This window comes from Entelurus aequoreus, linkage group LG24, assembly GCF_033978785.1.
Source record: "Entelurus aequoreus isolate RoL-2023_Sb linkage group LG24, RoL_Eaeq_v1.1, whole genome shotgun sequence".
NCBI lineage: Eukaryota > Metazoa > Chordata > Actinopteri > Syngnathiformes > Syngnathidae > Entelurus > Entelurus aequoreus.
In genome coordinates, this window is record NC_084754.1 from 37,009,676 (window position 1) to 37,035,605 (window position 25,930).

Sequence of the window (25,930 nt, forward strand, 5' to 3'; positions counted from 1 at the left end):
CCACGTCCACGTGGGCCCAGTTATGGGGAAATAACAACCCAAAGACCTCAACGGTGGAACAGGCGGAGGATGATTGAAAACCCTATGGAGCGTCACAACGGCTGGGATGGCGGCAGAAGGCTGCAGCAGAAAAGGGTCCCCAGTCGTCTTGGACTCCATGCCACTGGACCCTGACCCGGATCTGTGGGGGGGGGGGGGGGGGGGGGGTGCCTGTGCGTGACTTTGTTTAACGTGGGGAGACTGGTGCACAGACAGTCACCACACCATCCTTGACAGATCCGGGTCAGGGTCCAGTGGCATGGAGTCCAAGATGACTGGGAACCCTTTTCTGCTGCAGCCTTCTTCCGCCATCCCAGCCGTTGTGACGCTCCATAGGGTTAGCAATCATCCTCCGCCTGTTCCACCGTTGAGGTCTTTGGGTTGTTATTTCCCCATAACTGGGCCCACATGGATGTGGGGGTGCCTTCTTCCGCCATCGTAGCCGTTGTGGTAGTTCTTACATCTACCGTCTTCCGCCTGCTCCGCCGTTGAGGTCTTCACCGTATCCCTGGCTAGGGGGCAGTCAGGTACTAGGCCTTTGCCAAGGGCCACCTGGGGTAACAGTAGTAAAGGGGTTAACCTCCTAGTGCCCCAAGACCCCATAGAGGAGCCTCCACTGCCGGATGCACTTTAACGTCATGCCCAGGACACACTAACTAACTAAGGAGCTAACAGAATAGCAAAACACGGAACGCTTAAGGCAGGGGTGTCCAAACTTTTTCCACTGAGGGCCGCACACTGAAAAATCAAAGCAAGCGGGGGCCATTTTGATATTTTTTTATTATAAAAACCAATACAATATATGTATAAAAAATATACATTTAGGCCTCCACTCAGGCTTGATCCCAGGGAACCCAAAGGGTTTTGGTAAAAAAAATATTAAAAATGTGTCATTATTCAGTATTATTATTTGTATTATTATTTAAGTTTTAAATCCCTAGATCAACATTAGGTCTATCTGTCAATATAACGTTTTTAAAGATTTAAGTCGTATGCTCTTTTTGTCAAAGAAAACCCTGTTTTATGGAAAAAACACAAAATATAAAATATTTTCTCCCAATAAAATTTTCAAGTGGAATATTTGAGATTATATAATAATTGGAGCCTTAAAAAGGTCAATAACTCATAACACCATTGATTTTAATTCTTTTTTTTTTTTTTGAGCGATGACACTTAAAAACAAATCACAAAAATTATTGGGGAACCAAAAGGGTCCTACTCATTAAAGTGTTAAAAAATAAATTATACATTTTTTTTACTGTTTACTTTTAACACAATAATCTCGAGATCAACTTCAGATCTATCTGTCAATTATAAGTTTTATTGTTGTTTATGTTTTTTGTTTGTTCGTTTTAGGCCCTTCTTTAAAAAAAAAAAAAACAGCTAAATTTTTTATATGGCAAACACAAAATATGCAACATTTTCCCAAAAAAATATCTCAAAGTGCAATATTTAATGTGACGTAATTGGAGCCTTGGATAGGTCAATAATTCATAATAATATTGACATCCGTTGTGTCCTTGCTCCTGATGGGTGCTGGTTAGCGCCTTGCATGGCAGCTCCCTCCATCAGTGTGTGAATGTGTGTGTGAATGGGTGAATGTGGAAATACTGTCAAAGCGCTTTGAGTACCTTGAAGGTAGAAAAGCGCTATACAAGTATAACCCATTTATCATTTATTTATTTTGATTCATTTTTTTTTTAAAGAAAGAAACAGCCTGCATGGCAGCTTTGTGTTATTAGAGTAAACATTGCAACATTTTCTTGTTACATTTCACCTGTTTGGTCTTTCATACCACTTTTTAATTTTTTTAATCTTATTTTAAAATGGGCCGTGGGGCCGTTAAAAAATGAGCTGCGGGCCGCAAATGGCCCCCGGGCCGCACTTTGGACACCCCTGGCTTAAGGCAAGGTTTAGCTCGGTACACACAAGGAACAACGTTAGCAGGACTGAGTGACGGAGAAAGGCAGGACTAAATAGCTCTCTGATTAGTGCCCGGGAACAGGTGAGTGTCCCAAACACTAATTAGAGGCAGGTGACAACAATGAATAGCCATAGCAACCAAGGAGACACAAAACCGGGCTGCTGAAACAGAACTTAAACAACAAGTGACTCAAATCCCAAAATAAACTATGATACGTCACCGGACCATAACAAGTTTTGGGAGAAATTGCGTGTGAATGCTGAAAAGCTGAAGCTAAACTGAAATGCTAACAAGCAGCACGCCGGCCAGATACCGTCCATGAGCAAAGTATGCGACTCCAAGGTGCGTATCAGCAAAATAGCTAAAAAAAAAATCTAACATGCTAATATTAACGTGCTAACAGGATAGCTTTAGGATGTAACAATTAGCATTTGTCAAGTACCAAGATAGATGACTGTGAGGTCTATGCCTGCACTGTTTGCTAAAAAAAAGTTAGCATTTGTCAAGTACCAAGTTATGTGAAGAGTATACCTTCAAATTTAGCTGAAAAAAGTTAGTTGCAATAATTTCACTGGAAATTTAGTGTATTTTACTGTAAATGGAAAAACGGCACTGCTGTTGTTATGGTTAAAAAAGGCAGCTCAGACGCCAGAATTTTACTGTGAAATTTACATTGCTTTTTTTTTACTGTAAATATTAAAAAAACAAATTTTACAGTAAAATTTTGGCACCTGAGCTGCCAGTTTTTTTTGTTTGTTTTTTACTGTCAATCAACAACTGTAATTAATAAAATTGTTTTATGCATTTTCTTAGTAGATTTTAAAAAAAAAAACTAAAATGTAAAAACAATATGGTAAGTTGCAATAATTTCCCCTCGAAATTTTGTGTATATTACTGTAAATGGAAAAACAGTACTGCTGTTTTTATGGTTAAAAAGGCCGCTCAGTTGCCAGAATTTTACTGTAAAATTTACATTTGTTTATTTACTGTAAATAAAAAAACTGCAATTTTACAGTAACATTTTGGCCCCTGAGCTGCCAGGTTTTTCTTTTTTTGTTTTGTTTTTACTGCATATCAACAACTGTAGATTTGTTGGTGTATTACTGTAAAACGGCACCACAGTTTATTACAGTAAAACAAATACTGTTTTTTCCCTAGGAGAAAAATGCTGTAAAAACCACAGTAAATTTCTCGATTTTACCATGAAATCTATTGCTACTTTTACATTGCACCATTTGATGGATAACTTGCTTTGAAATCATTATTATTAGTATTTTTTTTCTATTAAAAAATTGGTTTGAATGTTTGATAATATATTTTTGCATAATCAGACAATATTTAAGTTAACATAATTTGCGATTACATGAAGTACATGCAATCAATTGTTTTATGCAATTTATTAGTCGATTTTTGAAAAACTAAAATGTAAAAACAATATGGTAAGTTGCAATAATTTCCCTCAAAATGTAGTGTACATTACTGTAAATGGAAAATCGGTACTGCTGTTTTTATGGTAAAAAAAAAAAAAAAGACAGTTCAGTTGCCAGCATTTTACTGTAAATGCACTTTTGTTTTTGTTTTTTACTGTAAATACAAAAAAATTATATTTTACAGTAAGATTTTGGCACCTGAGCTGCCAATTTTTTTAATTTAACTGTAGATTTTTCGGTGTATTACTGTAAAACGGCACCACTTTATTACAGTAAAAAAACATACTTTTTTTTCATTTAGAGAAAAATGCTGTAAAAACCACAGTAAATTTTACAGTTTTACCATAAAATCTATTGCTACTTTTACATTGCACAATTTGATGGATGAATCATTGTTATTAGTATTTATTTCTATTTATAAACGGTTTGAATGTTTGATAATATATTTTTGCATAATTAGACAATATTTAAGTTAACATAATTTGCGATTACATGGAGTACATGTAATGAATTATTTTATGCATTTTATTAGTTGATTTTTAAAAAAATCTCAAATGTAAAAATATGGTAAGGTGCAATAATTTCACCTCAAATTTTAGTGTATATTACTGTTTGGCAACCTAACCGTTAAGCTAAAAAGCAAACTGGCCGGCATGCAAAAAACGGCAATGAAAATCGTAGGGAGGAAAGAATATGAGCCTATACAGAGCATCTGAGGCAGTTAGGAAAAAAGCTAAGAAAATTATTTACAACTCACAACACCCACTCTTCCCTGAATATGGAACCCTGCCATCAGGGAGAAGACTCCGGGTCCCACTATGCAAATCTAACCGCCTTAAATTATCATTTGTCCCAGCCTCCATTAAGCTGACCAACAATGTGCAATAGAATGTTAATACATAGGTTAGCACTTCTTTTTTTTTTTTTTTAGCACATAGCACTTTAGAACTAAGCACTTTAGCACATAGCACTTTATCCATGAGCTCTAGTGCAATGCACACTGGTACTTTATCTTTATCTCCATACTGTAGATTTTATGCCTACATCAAAGTGCCACCTATGTCTATCAAGCTCCATGTTCTGATGTTTAAATGTTAGTTGTCTGGTTGTGGTTGTGTCTGTGCTTGTGTTTTTGTTCTGTTGTTTTTGTGTATGTTAAGAAAGCAATGATGCACTGTGCCCAAGACAAATTTCCCCACGGGGACAATAAAGTTGAACCTTGAACCTTGAACCTTGAAATGGAAAAACAGCACTGCTGTTTTTATGGTTAAAAAAGGCAGCTCAATTGCCAGAATTTTACTGTAAAATTTGTTTTTTTTTTACTGTAAATAAAAAAGTGCAATTTTACAGTAAAATTTTGGCACATGAGCTGCCTTTTTTTTAAAATTTTTTTACCCCAAATGAACAAGTGTAGATGTTTCTGTGTATTACTGTAACTGCCAAGACGGCACCACAGTTTATTACAGTAAAAAAAGTACCGTTTATTTCATTTAGAGAAAAATGCTGTAAAAATCACAGTAAATGTCACAATTTTACCATGAAATCTATTGCCATTTTTACATTGCACAATTTGATGGATAACTTGCTTTGAAATCCTTATTATTAGTATTTATTTCTATTTTAAAAAATGATTTGAATTTTTGATCATATATTTTTGCATAATTAGACAATATTTAGATTAACATAATTTGCAATTACATGGAGTACATGTAATTAATTGTTTTATGCATTTCATTAGTTGATTTTTTTTTAAACTAAAATGTAAAAAAAATATTGTAAGGTGCAATAATTTCACCTCAAAATTTAGTGTATATAACTGTAAATGGAAAAACCGTACTGCTGTTTTTATGGTTTAAAAAAAAGGCAGCTCAGTTGCCAGAATTTTACTGTAAAATTTGTTTTTTTTTTAATGTAAATAAAAAAGTGCAATTTTACAGTAAAATTTTGGCACCTAAGCTGCCTTTTTTTATATATTTTTTTTATTTTTTTACAGCATATCAACAACTGTAGATGTTTCTGTTTATTACTGTAAATGCCAAGACGGCACCACAGTTTATTACAGTAAAAAAAGTACAGTTTTTTTCATTTAGAGAAAAATGTTGTAAAAACCACAGTCAATTTCACAATTTTACCATGCCACTTTTATATTGCACAATTTGATGGATATAACCTGCTTTGAAATCATTATTATTAGTATTTATTTATATTTTTAAAAATTATTTGAATTTTTGATCATATATTTTTGTGTGATTAGACAATATTTAGGTTAACATAATTTGCGATTACATGGAGTATACTTTTTTTTCTCCCGAAATAGAAAGAAATAATACATTTAGTAAGAAAAGTTACAGTACTTTATTGATACATATTATTTCCAGGCTTTCCAGGGCCAAATACAATTAAGTGGCGGGCCACATCTGGCCCCCGGGCCTTGAGTTTGATACCAGAGTTTTAATACCATATAGCAGCCCTTTGAGACACTTGTGATTTAGGGCTATATAAATAAACATTGATTGATTGATTGATAGTAACGCGGCCCAAGACAAATTTCCCCACGGGGACAATAAAGTTGAACCTTGAACCTTGAACCTTGAAATGGAAAAACAGCACTGCTGTTTTTATGGTTAAAAAAGGCAGCTCAACTGCCAGAATTTTACTGTAAAATTTGTTTTTTTTTACTGTAAATAAAAAAGTGCAATTTTACAGTAAAATTTTGGCACATGAGCTGCCTTTTTTTATTTTATTTTATTTTTTTACCCCAAATCAACAAGTGTAGATGTTTCTGTGTATTACTGTAACTGCCAAGACGGCACCAGTTTATTACAGTAAAAAAAGTACCGTTTATTTCATTTAGAGAAAAATGCTGTAAAAATCACAGTAAATGTCACAATTTTACCATGAACTCTATTGCCATTTTTACATTGCACAATTTGATGGATAACTTGCTTTGAAATCCTTATTATTAGTATTTATTTCTATTTTAAAAAATGATTTGAATTTTTGATCATATATTTTTGCATAATTAGACAATATTTAGATTAACATAATTTGCAATTACATGGAGTACATGTAATTAATTGTTTTATGCATTTCATTAGTTGATTTTTTTTAAACTAAAATGTAAAAAAAATATTGTAAGGTGCAATAATTTCACCTCAAAATTTAGTGTATATAACTGTAAATGGAAAAACCGTACTGCTGTTTTTATGGTTTAAAAAAAAGGCAGCTCAGTTGCCAGAATTTTACTGTAAAATTTGTTTTTTTTTTACTGCAAATAAAAAAGTGCAATTTTACAGTAACATTTTGGCACCTAAGCTGCCTTTTTTTATATTGTTATTTTTTTTTTTTTACAGCATATCAACAACTGTAGATGTTTCTGTTTATTACTGTAAATGCCAAGACGGCACCACAGTTTATTACAGTAAAAAAAGTACAGTTTTTTTCATTTAGAGAAAAATGTTGTAAAAACCAGTCAATTTCACAATTTTACCATGCCACTTTTACATTGCACAATTTGATGGATATAACCTGCTTTGAAATCATTATTATTAGTATTTATTTATATTTTTTAAAATTATTTGAATTTTTGATCATATATTTTTGTGTGATTAGACAATATTTAGGTTAACATAATTTGCGATTACATGGAGTACACTTTTTTTTCTCCCAAAATAGAAAGAAATAATACATTTAGTAAGAAAAGTTACAGTACTTTATTGATACATATTATTTCCAGGCTTTCCAGGGCCAAATACAATTAAGTGCCGGGCCACATCTGGCCCCCGGGCCTTGAGTTTGACACCAGAGTTTTAATACCATATAGCAGCCCTTTGAGACACTTGTGATTTAGGGCTATATAAATAAACATTGATTGATTGATTGATAGTAACGCGGCCTTAGGCTCAGCCAATCAGAGGCCACGATACTGAACAGTGCACTCTTGATTGTTTTGTGGCCAATACTACTACTAAGCCGCAATATTTGCAGCGTGATGTTGAGCTAGGGACGACTTTGCCGGAGTTAGTTTGCGTGACTGCGACAAAACAAGATGAAAAAGGGAACACATTTCGAGTAAGACATTTTTTATTTATTTTGGACTATTTATTATTCATCAATATCAATCAAAGGCTTGGTTTCCCAGATGCTAACATGCTAGCTCGCAGTAGCTAATGTGACAAGTGTGCCTACAATGTACAAGTCAATGGTTGTCTTGTTAAATGAACAATGTATTAGGTTTAATATTCAAACTGATATTTGTCGAAAAATTTTGAACATAAGAACAAAATTGTTGCGACGACGAGCTTGTGAGAGTTGTACAGCGTTTTGCCGCCAGGGGGCGCGATGCCCCCACTCGCGCCCTCCAGGACGGAAGGAAAGAAGGAAGGGGGGAAGTTGTCTGTCCCTCCTACCCGCCCACGCCTCCTCCCTCCTCGGCCGCAGCTCTCTCCCCTCCACGCCGCGGCAGGAGCGTCTGTTGAGCTGCTGGAGACAGCGTCATCTCCCTTTGTGCACCCACCTGTGCTGGAGAGCGGCGCCCGATGGAGCACATCCACGCATCTTGCGTGGAATAACATTTGACTTCATCCTCGTTGCGAATATTTTGTTGTTGTTTCGATCCTCCTCCTCCTCCTCATCATCGGCACCGTCGGGGCATGTAAAGTTTGGATGATGCCCCCGCTCAGCATCCGGGATTGCAAATAAACCGATCATCTCCTAGAAGTGGCCAAAATATGGACTAATTTAAAAAAAAAAAACCTACATTCACCATGGGATTGTTACAGCTTCTTCTGGTTGTGTGCTTTTTTGGCTCAGGTAAGGAGATTTGCTATTTCACTCTGATCCATCTTGCAACATCATTAATTCATATGTTGTTTTCAAGCATTTGCCAAGCAGCCCTTCTAAAATCCTCCCAGCCACCAGTTTTTTAAAACATGTTTTTTTGTATCTTTTTGCAAATTAGTGCAAGGTTTCGGGGTGGACCCAGCTCTGCGCATCAGTGTGTTTGATGAACTACTAATGCCTGGACATGGATTTGATGGAGTTACTCAGGTCCAAGGCTTCCACAGGGAGTCCAGAGCGTTCCACTTCCAAGGTAGGGTGACACCACAGTTTGTAATATAACACCATTGCTGGATGCAACATCCCTCCATCCATTTTCTGTACCGCTTGTCCTTATTTGGGTCACGGGTGGGCTGGAGCCTATCCCAGGTGACCAAAGGATGTGCAGCCAAGAACATATGTATAAAGCAGTGGTTCTTAACCTTGTTGGAGGTACCGAACCCCATCAGTTTCATATGCGCATTCACCGAAACCTTCTTTAGTGAAAAATAAAATGTTTTTTTTTTTTTTAATTCAAGACAAAGTTATATGTTTTTGGTAACACTTTAGTATGGGGAACATATTCTAAGTAACAAAAACTTAAATTAGAGTTATTTGGTTAGGGTTAGAGGGTTAGGGTTATAATAAGGCCATGCCGAATAAGGCATTAATAAGTACTTAATAATGACAATATGTTACTAATTTGCATGTTAATAAGCAACTAATTAATGGTGAATATGTTCCCCATACTAAGGTGTTACCATGTTTTTTTTACTGGTGCACAAAATGAACTGTGCATGAACATCACCTTGTTCAAAGAACAAAACCAACACAGTGCATAAACTCACAACAAATTACACACCTGCAAATCAGTCTGACTTCTACTGTTGCCGTATCCGTAATACGCCGATAGGGAGACGTTTTTATTTACACGATGAGTCGGGTGTGTTTTGACCTCCACCGAACCCCTGAGGCCGATTCACCGAACCCCTAGGGTTCGATCGAACCCAGGTTAAGAACCACTGGTATAAAGTAAGGACTTAATTTGGCAGATTTTGTGACATTATTTGTGCCGCAACTCAAATACTCAAATGTTATCTTTATAATTTTGCTGTATTTACCAGCTTGGATTATTTGCGAAAACCTTTAGAAATATACTTTTAAAGAGCACTGTTGTCACACCTGCTCAGAGAGAGCTGCGCTTTTTCTCTAACACATTAGTCATTTCTGCATCCATTTGGCGGTCTTTTGGTGTGTCTCATGTAGTGTTGTCCCGATACCAATATTTTGGTACCGGTACCTAAATGTATTTCAATACTTTTCGGTAGTTTTTGATACTTTTCTAAATAAAGGGGACCACAAAAAAATGCATTCTTGGTTTTATTTGAACAAAAACTCCTAGGGTACATTAAACATAAGCAATTTAGTCCTTAAATAAAATAGTGAACATACAAGACAACTTGTCTGTTAGTAGTAAGTAAGCAAACAAAGGCTCCCAATTAGTCTGCTGACATATGCAGTAACATATTGTGTCATTTTCCATTCTAATATTTTGTCAACATTATTAAGGACAGGTGGTAGAAAATGAATTATTACCGGTAATCTACTTGTTCATTTACTGTTAATATCTGGTTATTTTCTGTTTTAACATGTTCTATCTACACTTCTGTTAAAATGTAATAATCACTTATTCTTCTGTTGTTCGGATGCTTTACATAGTTTTGGATGATATCGCAAATTTAGGTATCGATCTGATACCAAGTAGTTACAGGATAATACATTGGTAGGGGTGTAACGGTACGTGTATTTGTATTGAACCGTTTCGGTACGGGGGTTTCGGTTCGGTCCGGAGGTGTACCGAACGAGTTTCCATACGGACATTTTAAGTAGCGTAGCGCACGTTGTGTAAACAATGCACACTGAGGCACAACACGCGGCATGCTAGCAGCGACCGGGCTACAACAACATATAAAAGCCAGAGCTGGAAGACCCTCCTGCCTCGTTAAGATCTCCCGTTTGGGAACACTTCGGCTGCGCGGTGCGGAGGACGGAGGTTTGCCGACATTGTTCAGCAGCGGTAAGGCATGCTTCTGCCAACACGTCAAACATGCTAACCCATTTGAAGCGGCACCACCATTTAGTTTTTATTTTATATATGTTGACCACATTAACCCTGGCAATGGACCCTGTGTGTATATGTATGTTATGCCATTGTTTACAAATTTGGTAAATAAATAACCAAAAAATTTATATTTTGTTGTTTTCTTACTGTACCGAAAATGAACCGAACCGTGACCTCTAAACCGAGGTACGTACCGAACCGAAATTTTTGTGTACCGTTACACCCCTATACATTGGTCATATTCAAAGTCCTCGTGTGTGCAGGGACGTATTTTCTGAGTTTATAAACATAATATACATTTAAAAAAAACGAAAAAAGATTTTGTGATGCTAAAAATATTGATGTAATCATAGTAGTATTGACTAGATACGCTCCTGTACTTGGTATCATTACAGTGGATGTCAGATGATCCACCAATGGCGTTTGTTTAAATTTTTTAAGGTGTGTAGTGAAGCATGTTTAGCTATTCCTTGTTCTGCAGTGATAATGGTACGTGTAAGAAACTTACTTTATTTGTCGCAATGGAGGCGAGGATTAGTGATTTAGAAGTAGCTAAAACACTGCAGACTGCGGCTGGACTTTAGCCGCTAGCTAGTTAGCCATGTCTTAAAGTACCTCTTCCTGAGGGTGTTTTAGTGTTATAACTTCACCTTTATCTTTATTTTTTAGGCCAAAATGCGTCCATTCTCTCTTTTCAGTATCCACACTGCGTCTGCTTGTAAGTACTCCGTGATTTTGTGCTGCCGAACTTGCTCCTCTGCTCGTAAAACCAGCAATGTCATGATGTGAAGACGACAAGGGGGTGGGATGGTGGGGGACCGATATTTTTTAGAGGCGGTATAGTACCGAATATGATTCATTAGTATCGAGGTACTATACCGGTATACCGTACAACCCTAGTCTTGTGTAGCATTCACATTTGTGCCAATGTGAACCAAACTGCAAAAGAGTTCATGTGAGCGTACTTAAAGGGGGTCATTAATTTTTTCTTCATTTAAAACACTTCCTTGTGGTCTACATCACATGTAATGGTGGTTCTTTGGTCAAAATGTTGCATAGATTATGTTTTACAGACTTTGACTGTTTCTTCAAAATGTGCCGTTTTGTGGGCGGTCTTATTTACGTGCCTCCACCTCGACTGCGTTTTCGCCACGTCATCCTTGTTGTAGGTTAAAGCGCTTCCGTAGCGAGACTACTGACAGATTTAAGTTAGAACTCTGCGCTACTTTGTATTAGAAATGGCAACAGCAGAAGATGTATGTACGAGCGAGTCTGCCCCACAACCAGTGGATAAAGAAAAAGAAGGAGCCTATTGATTAGAGCGCGGACGCGGGCTAAGTTCTCAAGGTTCAACTTTATTGTCCCCGCGGGGAAATTTGTCTTGGGCACAGTGCATCATTGCTTTCTTAACATACACAAAAACAACAGAACAAAAACACAAGCGCAGACACAACTACAACCAGACAACTAACATTTAAACATCAGAACATGGAGCTTGATAGACATAGGTGGCACTTTGATGTAGGCATAAAATCTACAGTATGGAGATAAAGATAAAGTGCCAGTGTGCATTGCACTAGAGCTCATAGATAAAGTGCTATGTGCTAAAGTGCTTAGTTCTAAAGTGCTATGTGCTAAAAAAGTGCTAACCCATGTATTAACGTTCTATTGCACCTTGTTGGTCAGCTTAATGGAGGCTGGGACAAATGATAATTTAAGGCGGTTCGATTTGCATAGTGGGACCCGGAGTCTTCTCCCTGATGGCAGGGTTCTATATTCAGGGAAGAGTGGGTGTTGTGAGTTGGAAATAATTTTCTTAGCTTTTTTCCCAACTGCCTGCTCATAGATGCTCTGTATAGGCTCATATTCTTTCCTCCCTACGATTTTCATTGCCGTTTTATGCATGCCGGCCAGTTTGCTTTTTAGCTTAATGGTTAGGTTGCCAAACCATGAGGTGATCCCGTATCTAATGATGCTCTCTACAATGGCACGGTAGAAAATCATCATGATGTGGGTGCTTACGCCGTACAATCTTAATCTTCGCAAAAAATATAGCCTCTGTTGCAGTCTATTGCACAGTTTGTCAATATGTGTCTTCCAGCAGAGAAGATTATCAATATGAATCCCTAAATATTTATATGAGGATAGCTGGGTGATTTCCTGATTTTTGATGACCACTGGCTCATGGTCAGTCACTTTCCTCGGATCCAAAACCATTTCCTGTGTCTTGGTTTTTTGATTGATTGATTGCGACTTTTATTAGTAGGTCACATTTAAAATAAGATAGTTGGTATCACACCACCTAATAAATAGGTCTATCTCGTCTTGGTACACAGAGGGGTCCGTATCCTTGTGTAGAAGGCTTAGGAGCACGGTATTGTCCGCAAATTTCACCATATAATTGTTAGGGTGCACAGTCCTACAATCATTGGTGTACAATGTAAACAGTGTTGGTGATACAACGCAACCCTGTGGGATGCCTGTGTTGCAGTGTTTGGTGTCTGACAGTGTTCTGCTGACCTTCACTTGCTGTGTTCTGTTTGTTAAAAAAGAGTGGAACCATTTGATCAAGGTGGAGTTTCTCTGGGTAACACTTTACCATATATGACGATATCTGCTGATGAGATAGGGCAGAAAATGTTACAGGACAGAGCAAATTCCAAAAGGCTCGTTTGACAAAAGTATGAAGGAAGGCAAGATTATTTAAAAAAAATCTCTGCAATGTCTCTATAGTTTGATTTGAGATATTCGAGACTTATAAGGATCTCGAATACGCATAAGCACCATCAGGTTAAAAACGTTGGTTTTGCATATTAGGGCCCCCCCACTTTCTTGTGGCTAAGATCATGGATTCCTAACTGTGACGCTTGAGCCGCATGACGGCCATATTTGGTGGTTCCCAGAAATGCAGAAAGCCAAGGAAGGTAGTTTGCAGGTAAAAATGTATTTAATCCAGTGACCAAAACATACTAAAACTTACAGTCAATAAAACAGAATGCTGGAGCACAGCAAAGACTTACACGCAGAGAAGTGCGGCAGGAGAAGCATACATACGAATAAACATTCACTAAGTCCCAACAACGAAGAGTGGTCACCACTCAACCTAAATAGTTCTAATCGTTAGATCAAGATCAAGGCTTAGATCAAAATGATTACAAAAATAAGTACAAATCAAATATACTGCAAAAGAAGGAACTCATAAAAACTTACATACAATTACACAGTGCTAATATAAATACACTATAGCTAAATTAATAATAGTATATGTTTCTTAACTAAACTGTCAATAAAATTGAAGTGAAAATGAAAATACAGCTTCACCACTTTAGTAATAATTTTTGCACTTAAGAAACATCTAAATGACTTTAGCTCCAGACTTCTTCTGTTTTTTTGCTATTGTCATTACTGCCACGAGTGGTGGAAAACTGTTTTACAATTGAGTACCACTTTGGCCCATACAGACCAAAGCTGAGAAACGAATATGTTTCTGACTGTCTCTTCAGAATGCGCTATTTTGTCTTATTTACGTGCCGAAACCCTCCTCCATGCCAATCCTTCAGCCCACCAGCCATTTTCTACGCTTCCATATGGAGTCTACTGACAAACGTACATGTACGAGCCAGTCTGCGCCACAACAACATAGAGAAAAATCAGGAATTTATTGACTACTGAATACAATGGCGGACTTGCACAAAACCATTACAGGGTGAACCTATATCAGCTGACGATTGTTGTGTAATTATCTCTGCCATGCCTCCAGCCATGGTTTGATTTAAAATGTTTGTGAATCCCAAGTACACAAAAACAAGTACCAACAGGTGAGAAAAGTTGGTTTTGCATAATAGGACCCCTATAAGGCCTAAACATACGGAATAGAGTTCGCAAAGGTCAGCATGTACTCAAAGCGGACATCCGCCAGGGCCGTGTGCTCGCAGGGGATTCCTACTTGGGGTCAAGCCCCGGAGGTTTTCTGAAAAGCCCCACTTTTCCGGCTTGTAATTCCAAGTTGGATAATGTTAAATACATTTTAACAAGCTGTAGCTCATATTTTCAAGTTGCCATTGAACGCACCATGGCGTGTTGGCTTGTTATTGTTTTTAACTCTCCCTGAAACATGCTTAAGAACCAAAAACAGCTGAGAAAATGGCAATTAATATTTAACAGAGCGCTTTATGTGAAAATGAACAAAAACATTGGAATACCTCCCTTCATGCTCCAAAAACATTAGGACAATATACTGTACGTAAGAGCCAATTTCACATTACTGATGCATCAGACTGTTGTGGTGTAGCAAGTTAAGACTTTGACTTGAGAGCAGCTGGAGCAGTTTCAATTCTGAGCATGTAAAATAGTATGCGTATTAGGGCTGCAACGATTAGTCGACATTGTCAACAAATGTCGACAATACAATTTGTCACTGACAATTATATTTCTCGACAATAGTAGTGACGTCATCACTCGTGTTGTTGGGTCATTCGCAAAAACAATGGCAGTGATAAAATGTAAAGTGTGAGAACATTTCCTCTTATTCTTGTTAAAAACAATGAATACTTAGCTCATTTTGCAACGCAAACCTTGTTTTTATGGCAGTACATTTGTGATATGCCAGCATTTAAAGCGGAGACATGATCTCCAGCTTTAAGTTAATGTAAAGGAGTAAGACAGGATGTTTCGGGCTGATCTTACGGGGTTTACTGTGACATTTGCTATGACAACTTATAGCGGGGTTTTTGCTTGCAACGTAAAGCATTAAAATGATCCCAGAGACAGCTCTTATCTCAAAACACTCTTAAGTTAAGGTACCACTGTGTGTGTTAACCACTAGCCCACCGTGCACGCCCCCACCTACAACATGGGGATTATTGCAGTTTTGAAGGTGGCGACATGGCGCTATAATAAGATTAGGCAGCGACACAAATGTATGCACTCCTAAAAATGTATGACACAAGTCTTTGGATTGGAGGGAGGTGGAGGGATGAACGTGTCTGCCAGTGTGGAGTTGTTATAAGCGGATGATGGAGTGAATCAGGCGGCGGGTGGTGTTGGCTGTGAAAATGAAATATGTTATCTTTTCCTTACTAAGTAAACGGCAATGTGCTTAAACGGCGCTGTCAAAGTCTGCGCGGTGCTTCCCGTGGTGCGTCTTTATCATTTGATAGTCCAATTACATTACAAACATATTTAAAGAGAGCACATTTGCAGCGGCTTTACATCTTTTTAGCTGTTAACAAATTGGCAAAGAAATCTGTGGAATGGAATGGAATAAAAATGTTTGTAATTGCTATGGTGGTTGCCTTTTTTGGATTAGTATTGTACAAGATGAGGCAGAAAAGTTGTGCAAAGCATAAACGATGTACAACAATGATGACAAACACAAACTTCTAAGATTTATACATTGGAATGATTAATCGCGGTCATCACAAAACATGTTTCTTTGAAGAACACACAGCCAATGATATCATCCAAGAGGAGTACAAAGAATGCTGTGTTGAGAACATAAACATGAGATATTTAGGGTTTGATCTACTAAAATCCAAATAACAAGTGCTAAATAGTGTGTGCAAACTTTACAATTATATAGGACTGTATTTCATTTGGAAGTCAAGGCGCTAGAGTCTGGAGGAAGGCTGGAGAGGAGCAAAATCCAAGTTGCTTGAAATCCAGTGTGAAGTTCCCACAGTCAGCAATGGTTTTGGGAGCCATGTCAGCTGCTGGTGTTGGTCCACTGTGTTTCATCAAGTCCAGAGTCAATGCAGCTGTGTACCAAGAGATTTTAGAGCACTACATGCTTCCATCTGTTGAAAAGCTCTATGGAGATGATGATTTCATTTTCCAGCATGATCTGGCACCTGCCCACAGTGCCAAAACAACCAGTAACTGGTGTACTGACCATGGCATTACTGTCCTCGATTGGCCTGCCAACTCCCCTGACCTGAACCCCATACAGAATGTGTGGGGTATTGTGAAGAAGAAGCTGAAAGACACCAGACCCAATAATGCAAATGAGCTAATTGAAGAATCCTGGGCATCCATAACACCTCAGCAATGCCACAGGCTGATTGCCTCCATGCCACGCCGCATTGATGCAGTAATCCGTGCAAAAGGATTCCCAACCAAGTACTGAGTGCATTAATTGACATTTTCAAATTTTTGATTTTGTTTTGCTGTTATAAATCTTTTTTTTTTACTTGGTCTGAGGAAATATTCACATTTTTTGAGATAGGATTTTAGAGTTTTCTTAAAGGCCTACTGAAAACCTACTCAGTGGCCTAGTGGTTAGAGTGTCCGCCCTGAGATCGGTAGGTTGTGAGTTCAAACCCCGGCTGAGTCATACCAAAGACTATAAAAATGGGACCCATTACCTCCCTGTTTGGCACTCAGCATCAAGGGTTGGAATTGGGGGTTAAATCACCAAAAATGATTCCCGGGCGCGGCACCGCTGCTGCCCACTGCTCCCCTTACCTCCCAGGGGGTGATCAAGGGGATGGGTCAAATGCAGAGGACAAATTTCACCACACCTAGTGTGTGTGTCACAATCATTGGTACTTTATTTTAATAATAAATTAATAATTTATTATTAAATGAATTTTTTTTATTTAAACGGGAATAGCAGATCCATTCTATGTGTCATACTTGATCATTTCACGATATTGCCATATTTTTGCTGAAAGGATTTAGTAGAGAAAATCGACGATAAAGTTCGCAACTTTTGCTCGCTGATAAAAAAAAGCCTTGCCTGTACCGGAAGTAGCGTGACGTCACAGGAGGTAATATTCCTCACAATTTTCCTTTGTTTACAATGGAGCGAGAGAGATTTGGAGCGACAAAGCGACGATTACCCCATTAATTTGAGCGAGGATGAAAGATTCGTGGATGAGGGACGTTAGAGTGAAGAACTAGAGGCAGTGCAGGACATATCTTTTTTCGCTCTGACCGTAACTTAGGTACAAGCTGGCTCATTGGATTCCACACTCTCTCCTTTTTCTATTGTGGATCACGGATTTGTATTTTAAACCACCTCGGATACTATATCCTCTTGAAAATGAGAGTCGAGCACGCGAAATGGACATTAAAAGTCACTTTTATCTCCACGACAATACATCGGTGACACACTTAGCTACTGAGCTAACGTGATAGCATCGTTCTCAAATGCAGATTGAAACAAAATACATAAATCCCTGACTGGAAGGATAGACAGAAGATCAACAATACTATTAAACCATGTACATGTAACTACACGGTTAATAATTCTCAGCCTGGTAAAGCTTAACAATGCTGTTGCTAACGACGCTAAGGCTAATTTAGCAACTTAGCAACCGGACCTCACAGAGCTATGATAAAAACATTAGCGCTCCACCTACGCCAGCCAGCCCTCATCTGCTGTATCACCTCATTAAAGCTGTATGCCATAATCAGCATTATTAAAATAATAAAAGGCTTGCAATATTTCAGTAGATGTGTAATGAATCCAGAATGTATGACATTTTTGTTTTTTTAATTGCATTACAGAAAATAAAGAACTTTATCACAATATTCTAATTTTCTTAGACAGTCCTGTATGTACAGTACTTGTAACTGGGGCCATGTGTACGTTAGTACCGAGTTAGCAAGCCCTTTGCATTTAGCTTAGTGGTCGTCACACTCGCCTCTCGTCGTCATCATCATGGCGCCGATGAAGGCTGCCTCGGTGCTTTCGTGCGCTCTGTTTTGTTTGTTTTTGTACATAAATTGTGTTTCCGAGTGCTCTTACACCCGTGAAGAGCTACTGAACATCAGATCCACCATCCCTATGGACTTGTTACCGGTCATCTTAGCGTCAGCTGCGGATTTGGTCCATTCTGCGATCAAAAGAGGGAAACCGCATCGACGAGGAAAGAGAGCGGGCGCACTTGTCCGTCTTCGCGGACGGGGATTACGCACGCCTCTACCAGGCATCTTCCTCTCCAACGTCCGCTCACTTGCCAATAAGATGGACGAGCTAGCGTTGCAGAAGAGAAGGAACAAGGACTTCTCCTCATCATGTGTGTTGTGTTTCACGGAGACTTGGCTGAGCGCAAGTGTCCCGGACAGCGCGCTTCAACTGGAGGGCTTTCATCTCCTCCGCGCGGACCGAGACGCGGCGCTCTCTGGCAAAAAAAGAGGCGGGGGACTATGCTTCTTTATCAACAATAGCTGGTGCACAGACGTGACAGCGATTTTTAGACACTGTTCTTCTTCTCTGGAATATTTCTTCAAACACTGTAAGCCCTTTTACTCACCGCGTGTGATTGTTTCATTCATTCTCGTGGCTGTTTACATCCCGCCCGGCGCGGACGTGCGTGACGCTCAGCGCGCGCTCGCAGGACAGATCTTACATGTGGAACGATCTTTTCCTGACTCTCTTGTTATCGTGCTTGGTGACTTTAACAAGGGAAATTTGAGCCAGGAATTACCAAAGTATAGACAGTTTATTAAATGCCCGACCAGAGAGGAGAACACGCTGGATCACTGCTACACTACACTGAGCAAGGCTTTTCATGCAGTCCCGCGCGCTGCTCTTGGACTATCAGATCACGTGATGGTGCACTTAATCCCTTCATACAGACAGAGACTGAAACTGGCTAAACCTGTTATGAGGAACATTAAGTGTTTCACCGCAGAGTCTGTGGACGAGTTGCGTGCTTGCTGGGAAACGACAGACTGGGAGGCAATTGGAGCGGCCACGAACAATCTGGATGAGTATACGGACACTGTGACCTCATACATACAGTTCAATGAGGCGCGCATCATTCCAAGGCGCACCAGGGTTTGTTATAACAACGACAAGCCCTGGTTCACACCCAAGCTCCGACAGCTGCGCAAGAAGAAGGAGGCTGCGTGGAGAAGCGGGGACCGAAGTACATACAGAGAAGCGAAGTACCACTTCACCAGGGAAGTGGAGAAAGCTAAATCTGTGTACTCTAACCGTCTACAGGAACAGTTCCGCTCCAATGATTCTGCGGCAGTTTGGAGAGGTCTAAGGGCCCTTACGAACTATAAGCCCAAAACCCCCCAGGCCCTGAATGACCGGACTCTCGCTCAGGGCCTCAACACACATTACTGTCGTCATGAACGGCCTTCAGCTCATCAAAGCCATGCTCCCCCCACCATCACCCTCCCCACCAATGCCAGCACATCATTAAAGGAGTTAAAGGACTCAAAGGACTCCAATGACATCACTGGACTCCAAAAACATCATAAGACTGTAAAGACCCTCTCCATCAAAGAAGAGGATGTACGCCGGCAGTTCTTGAAGCTGAATACGCGGAAGGCCGGATGGTGTCTCCCCCTCCACTCTCAGACACTGTGCGGACCAGCTGGCTCCTGTCTTCACTGACATTTTTAACACCTCTCTGGAGCTATGCCGCGTGCCGTCCTGCTTTAAGACCTCTACCATTGTCCCTGTCCCCAAGAAAGCACGGATCACAGGACTAAATGACTACAGGCCGGTCGCGCTGACGTCTGTGGTCATGAAGTCCTTTGAGCGCTTGGTCCTGCCCCACCTCAAGGACATCACCGCCCCCCTCCTGGACCCACTGCAGTTCGCCTACAGAGCCAACAGGTCTGTGGATGATGCAGTGAACCTGGCCCTCCACTTCATCCTGGAGCATCTGGACTCCCCAGGAACCTACGCTAGGATCCTGTTTGTGGACTTCAGCTCTGCCTTCAACACCATCCTCCCTGGACTGCTACGAGACAAGCTCTACCAGCTCAGCGTGCCCGACTCCCTCTGCAGTTGGATTAATGACTTCCTGACAGACCGAAGACAGCACGTACGGCTGGGGAAGATTGTCTCGGACAGTCGAACCACAAACACTGGTACTCCTCAGGGCTGTGTACTCTCCCCCTGGCTCTTCTCCCTGTATACAAACTGCTGCACCTCCAGTCACCAATCCGTAAAACTGCTCAAGTTTGCGGATGACACCACCCTCATCGGGCTCATCTCGAATAGCGATGAGTCCGCCTACAGGAGAGAGGTGGACCGGCTGACGTCCTGGTGCAGCCTCAACAACCTGGAGCTGAACGCCCAGAAAACAGTGGAGATGATCATGGACTTCAGGAAAGTCACAGCCCCACCATCCCCCCTCACCCTGATTGACTCTCCCACCCCCGGCCCCATTGTGGACTCCTTCCGTTTCTTGGGCACCACCATCACCCAGGACCTCAAGTGGGAGCTGACCATCAGCTCCCTCATCAAGAAGGCCCAGCAGAGGATGTACTTCCTGCGGCAGCTGAGGAAACTTAAGGTGCCGACAGAGATGCTGGTGCAGTTTTACTCAGCCATCATAGAGTCCATCCTGACCTCCTCCATCACAGTGTGGTTCCCCGGCGCCACAGTCCAGGATAAGAATAGACTGCAGCGCATCGTACGTGCTGCTGAGAAGGTGATTGGCTGCAAGCTCCCATCCCTCCAGGACTTGTTCTCCTCCAGGACCTGGAGGCGTGTGGGTCGGATCACAGCTGACTCTTCTCACCCTGGACACACACTATTCTCCCCTCTCCCCTCAGGCAGGAGACTACGCTCCATCCAGACCCACACCTCCCGCCACCTGAACAGTTTTTTCCCCTCTGCCATCAGGCAAATGAACAATAACTCCTAACAGCAGCTCCTTGAATTCCTTGAATCCCTTCTAAGTCTATCTGATAGCTCAGTCACAGCTCTTTTTATACCAAATATGTGTTATATGTGTTTTATGTCGCACGTTTGCTCCAAGAAAAATTCCTAGTTTGTGAACCCGTTCTCAAACAATGGCAATAAAACGATTCTGATTGTGATTCTGATTCTCTCATGTGAACAACGAAGGTTTGCGTTCCCGTGCTGAATGGGATAAAGGCAGCGGGTTACATGCTATTAGAGGGCATGTTGCGTGTAATCTACTAAGACTTCAATTGACAAGTACAAAAGTGGTGCAGGCAGACCTAATTAGAATAAGTTTTTGGTTTTGATCGGCTTGGCTGGAGTAGGACCCCCAAGCAGAGAGAGACGGTATACAACAATATAAGAGGTTATGTAAAAAAAAGTGCACTCCAAAGGAGTGGAGAAAAAAATAAAACATACATTTGGCGAAGCCACATGAATATGGACAAAACCAAAAGAGTGTTGCAGTGTTGGGAAAAACAACTCAAACATCAACAGTAGTCACAGTGTCAAGAATACATGAGGTTAGCCAAAAAGGAATATACACAGAGTAAAGCTATGCTGGAGGAATGCTCAATAACAGGAGAGCTCTGTAGCATGACAAGCAACTGGCAACTGTTGACGCTGGCAGCAGGGTTTATGAAGGCCTAATTGCAACTGTCTGCAGGTGTGAGTGGTCACAGGCTCTGCCAAGAGAGATGCTGCAAGAAAAGGCAGACAGGCGGCAGCAGAGCCGCCGAGACAAACACCATAAGTTGTTGTGCATACTAAGCACCCTCACCATGGAGACACTCATTTACTGTACATCCGTGCTGTCATGCTCCTCTTTCCTGTAGGTTTTTGCAATGATGTTGAACAAGCAAGCAGGTGTAATCTTTACCACCATTTCAGCAATATAGACTCACAATTTATTAGGGATGTAACGGTACGATATCATCATGGTATTAAGGCCACGGTACGATATTATTGTGGTATATGTCCCCCCTCCAAAAAAAAAAAAACATTTAAAAATGTCATAGTGTGTAAAATGAAGTGGCAGGAATGTTTAGAATAAAGACACTTACTGTAGTTGAACACAAGCATAGTGCTAAAATGGTCTTATTACTACAAACATGTATGTTTAAGAATTGTGCAGGAACTGTTTCAAGTAAATATTAAAAAAAACACTTACAGTTGAGTGTCTTTAAAGTGACAATAGGTGTGTAACGGTACATAAAAATGTATAATAATTCTGCCCATGTTAAACAACATTAAAGTGCCTCAAGTTGTTGCTCAGATTAAATAAAACGACAAAATTGTTCGTCTACATATAAAAAGTGCAACTTAAACCGTTTCAAGTCAACTCATCATGCTAAATTTATTACAGCATTTGGGAAGCCTGTAGTTGATTTTTATTATGTAAATGTTATATTTTAATCAACATGTGATAGCAGAGACCCTGCCATTCAAAACTAGGCTGATGCATTACTAATGATTAATGTAACTTTAGCTGAAAACATGGTACAATAGCAATAGGAGAGACTATTCATCCCTGAACACCATGGAGTTCATGTAGGCTTAATGATGCAGTTACATTATTTTATCAACTATCAGAGACAGAAACTCTTCATTTAACATTTAACTTTTTTGCTGCTTCAACACAGCTTCAATCAACACAGAAAAAGGTAAAGTGAAATAACAGACAGACAGGGCTTTGCTGTCCGTAACACACACACACAAACACACACACACACACACACACACACACACGGCAAAATGAGCTAGCGTTACGCTAAAAGCGAATTAGCCTTCACCTCAAGCCAGGACTGCGAGAGAGCTGAACTGCCTTTTATATTTCTAGAAGGTCAATGGGCTCATAGTGATGTTACTAGTAGTTGACTGGGAGGTGTTTATTATAATTTGGGGAGAGTCCGCTGCCTGGTGCTTACCTGCTAAACGCTAAGCACTGACTACATGCGCTCTGAATAAGCACTGCTGATTGGCTGTTACCGCTCTATTTGTAACCAATCAGATGGTTGTGTGGGTGGGACAATGCTGGGTGCTGTGTAGAGTACTGACAGAGACAGAGGCAGAAGGAAGCGGAGGCGGCTACTTAATATGTTCGTGTGGAAACTCGTTCGGTACACCTCCGAACCGAACCCCCCGTACCGAAACGGTTCAATACAAATACACGTACCGTTACACCCCAAGTGACAATGTAAACATCCAAACAATAATGTTCACTTTCATTTCTTTTACTTTCTGACAAGTAGTGTCCTCCACAGTGGACATGTTCACATCAGTCTGGAATATGCTGTTTCTCAGAAAAGTGAACTAACAATTGAACTTTTAATAATGTTGATACCTTACAAACTAATGTTTTGGCTTCTCTGGCTTCAAATATATCTTCTGGGTGAGGGTTTATGAGGTGACGACATCGAGAGAGAAAAGCGGTAGAAAATGGATGGAGGGATTGAGGATTCATCAAGAAGTTTTTCAGTTTACTCTCATTTCCCGCAATGTAAAGTTTTTTTGGTGACTTTCGTCCGTGCGCTGCCATGTCGCCTTGAGACAAAATTGGCGCACTTTGCTGTGCAGAACGCAGGCTTTCTTACCTCCGTCAAAGAGGATATGTTTTCACCAGCGTTTGTTAGCAACATAACTCAAAAAGTTCTGGAAAGATTTTGATGAAAAAACAATTCTTCTCATCTACTACGAACACACTTCACTTCCTGCTTACGGCATTCCACAAAAAAATTACACACCAATAGGTGCACAGCACCGCAACACGTTCATGCGTCTGGAATGATCCAAAAGCAAGAAAATGCATATTGCAAGACGTTTTTCTTATAGGAGATACATCATAATAATATATTTAGTAAATAAAAAACACTTTGTAACACATCTGTGTAGGGCTGGGCGATAGGGCATTTTACTAATTACTAATATCTCAATATTTTAGGCCATGTCCCGATACACGATATATGTCTCGATATTTTGCCTTACCCTTGAATTAACACTTGATGCATATAATCACACCCGTATGATGATTCTGGGTCTACATTAAAACATTGTTGTTCATACTGCATTAATATATGCTAACTTTAAACTTTCATGCAGAGAGGGAAATCACAACTAAGTCAATTTACCAAAACTGTATTTATTAAACAGTTATTAAGCAGTGGCACAAACATTCATGTCATTTCAAAACAGAAAGTGCAAGATTGTCAGAGACATTTTAAAACAAGCTATTAGTGCACTTTTGTGCATGATGTCACTAAGATGACATATCAAAACAACATTAAATTAAAGTGCACTTTTTGTACAGAACGCCACTACAATAGTTTAAAACAAATAAAGTGCACTTTTGTGCATGATGTCACACAAGATATTTCAATAACTGTCAAATAAAAATGAGCTGCATAATAGGAAAACAAATAGTGTATGTCCTTAGCTATGTGGTAGGTTCCTGCGGACGTTATCTCCTGTTTTTGACTATTTTTTTCATACGGTGTTGATCTGCAAATGGAATACGCCAGGCTCAATTGGGTCAGTGCATTTTGTTGGTTTGGCACCGGCCGAGGAGTTTCAAGCACTCTTCATTCTCTAGCGGGTGACTTCTCAAAAGCTACAAATTAGTAGTGCTGCTACTTTTTGTAGCAACGCTTTTGCCGCATACTTGACATATTACGGTTGTCTGTTCAACATCTTCCCGCTTGAAGCCAAACCACCGCCAGACGATGGACCCTGTGCTGTTTTTCTTGGGAATTAATGCTTCTTCCTTCATTTGTTACCAGATTTGCACCTTCTCTCTCTCTCGTATTACCACTCGCACCGGTCCGCTAGCATCACAGCTAACTTTCCCATGTCGCTACCTCTCTGCTCCGCGGGAGCGTATGACGTTGCACGCGCGACAGTATGTGACGTATGTAACAAGGTGCGCTTGTTTTATGTCTCTGTGAGAAGGAGAGACGAACAAGTGAGAAACGCCTGAAGTGCAATGCCCCGGGCAAAATACAGCCTATCGTTTGAAATTATAAAAATAGAAATGGCACGATAGACATTTTTCTATTGTGCCCACAATATGTATCGCCATATCGCCCAGCACTACATTTATGGTTGTCCTATGTCCGTTTTTTAAGCAAGTTCTAAACTGGTATTGACAAATGCTTGTACTTTGAAAGAGCTCGAAACATTTTTGGCTATGATCGGAATCTGTGAATCTTGATACAAATCCTCTTTATGTAGCCCATCTTTGATTGTCCTTTGTAATTAGTTCATAGGTTATAAAGAAGAATTGCGTTAATTACCTTTTTGACCTGCGGGCAGCACGGTGGGACAGGGGTTAGTATGTGTGCCTCACAATACAAAAGTCCTGGGTTTGATCCTTGGCACGGGATCTTTCTGTGTGGAGTTTGCATGTTCTCCCTGTGACTGCGTGGGTTCCCTCCGGGTGCTCCAGCTTCCTCCCACCTCTAAAGACATGCACCTGGGGATAGGTTGATTGGCAACACTAAATTGGCCCTAGTGTGAATGTGAGTTGGCCCCTCTGTGTTGGCCCTGCGATGAGGTGGCGACTTGTCCAGGGTGTACCCCGCCTGTATTGTACTGATAGTATATATTTGTACAATGAATTGATTTACGTGGACCAACAAGTTGAAACAAGTTGAAAAACTTATTCGGGTGTTACCATTTAGTGGTCAATTGTACGGAATATGTACTGTACTGTGCAATCTACTAATAAAACTTTCAATCAATCAATCAATTCCGCCCGTGTGCAGCTGAGATAGGCTCCAGCACCCCCGCGACCCCGTAAAGAACAAGCGGTAGAAAATGTATGGATGGATGGACCCTTTTGACCCCATGAAATGTGAAACTCTTGATCTCGGTCATTTTTGTGACATGTCCTGTACCAGCTTTCCTTAAATTATGAACAGGTCAGATTTGCAGAATAACTTTTG

The 25,930-nt window shown here is 40.1% G+C and overlaps 1 protein-coding gene across 3 annotated transcripts in view; it reads left to right on the top strand.

Annotated features, from left to right (window-relative positions):
- The first annotated feature begins 2,149 nt into the window (after positions 1-2,149).
- The window catches only part of nell2a (neural EGFL like 2a), a 442,132-nt gene continuing 418,351 nt past the window's right edge, over positions 2,150-25,930 (top strand). The window contains exons 1-2 of one of the 3 annotated variants that reach the window (XM_062035926.1): positions 2,150-2,305; positions 8,354-8,485. In XM_062035926.1, coding sequence (XP_061891910.1) covers positions 2,293-2,305; positions 8,354-8,485 — 145 coding nt within the window. In that variant the 5' untranslated portion in view covers positions 2,150-2,292. Of the gene's footprint in view, positions 2,306-7,841; positions 8,206-8,353; positions 8,486-25,930 lie in introns of those variants that run through there. The other 2 variants (XM_062035925.1, XM_062035927.1) reach the window with 2 other exon arrangements.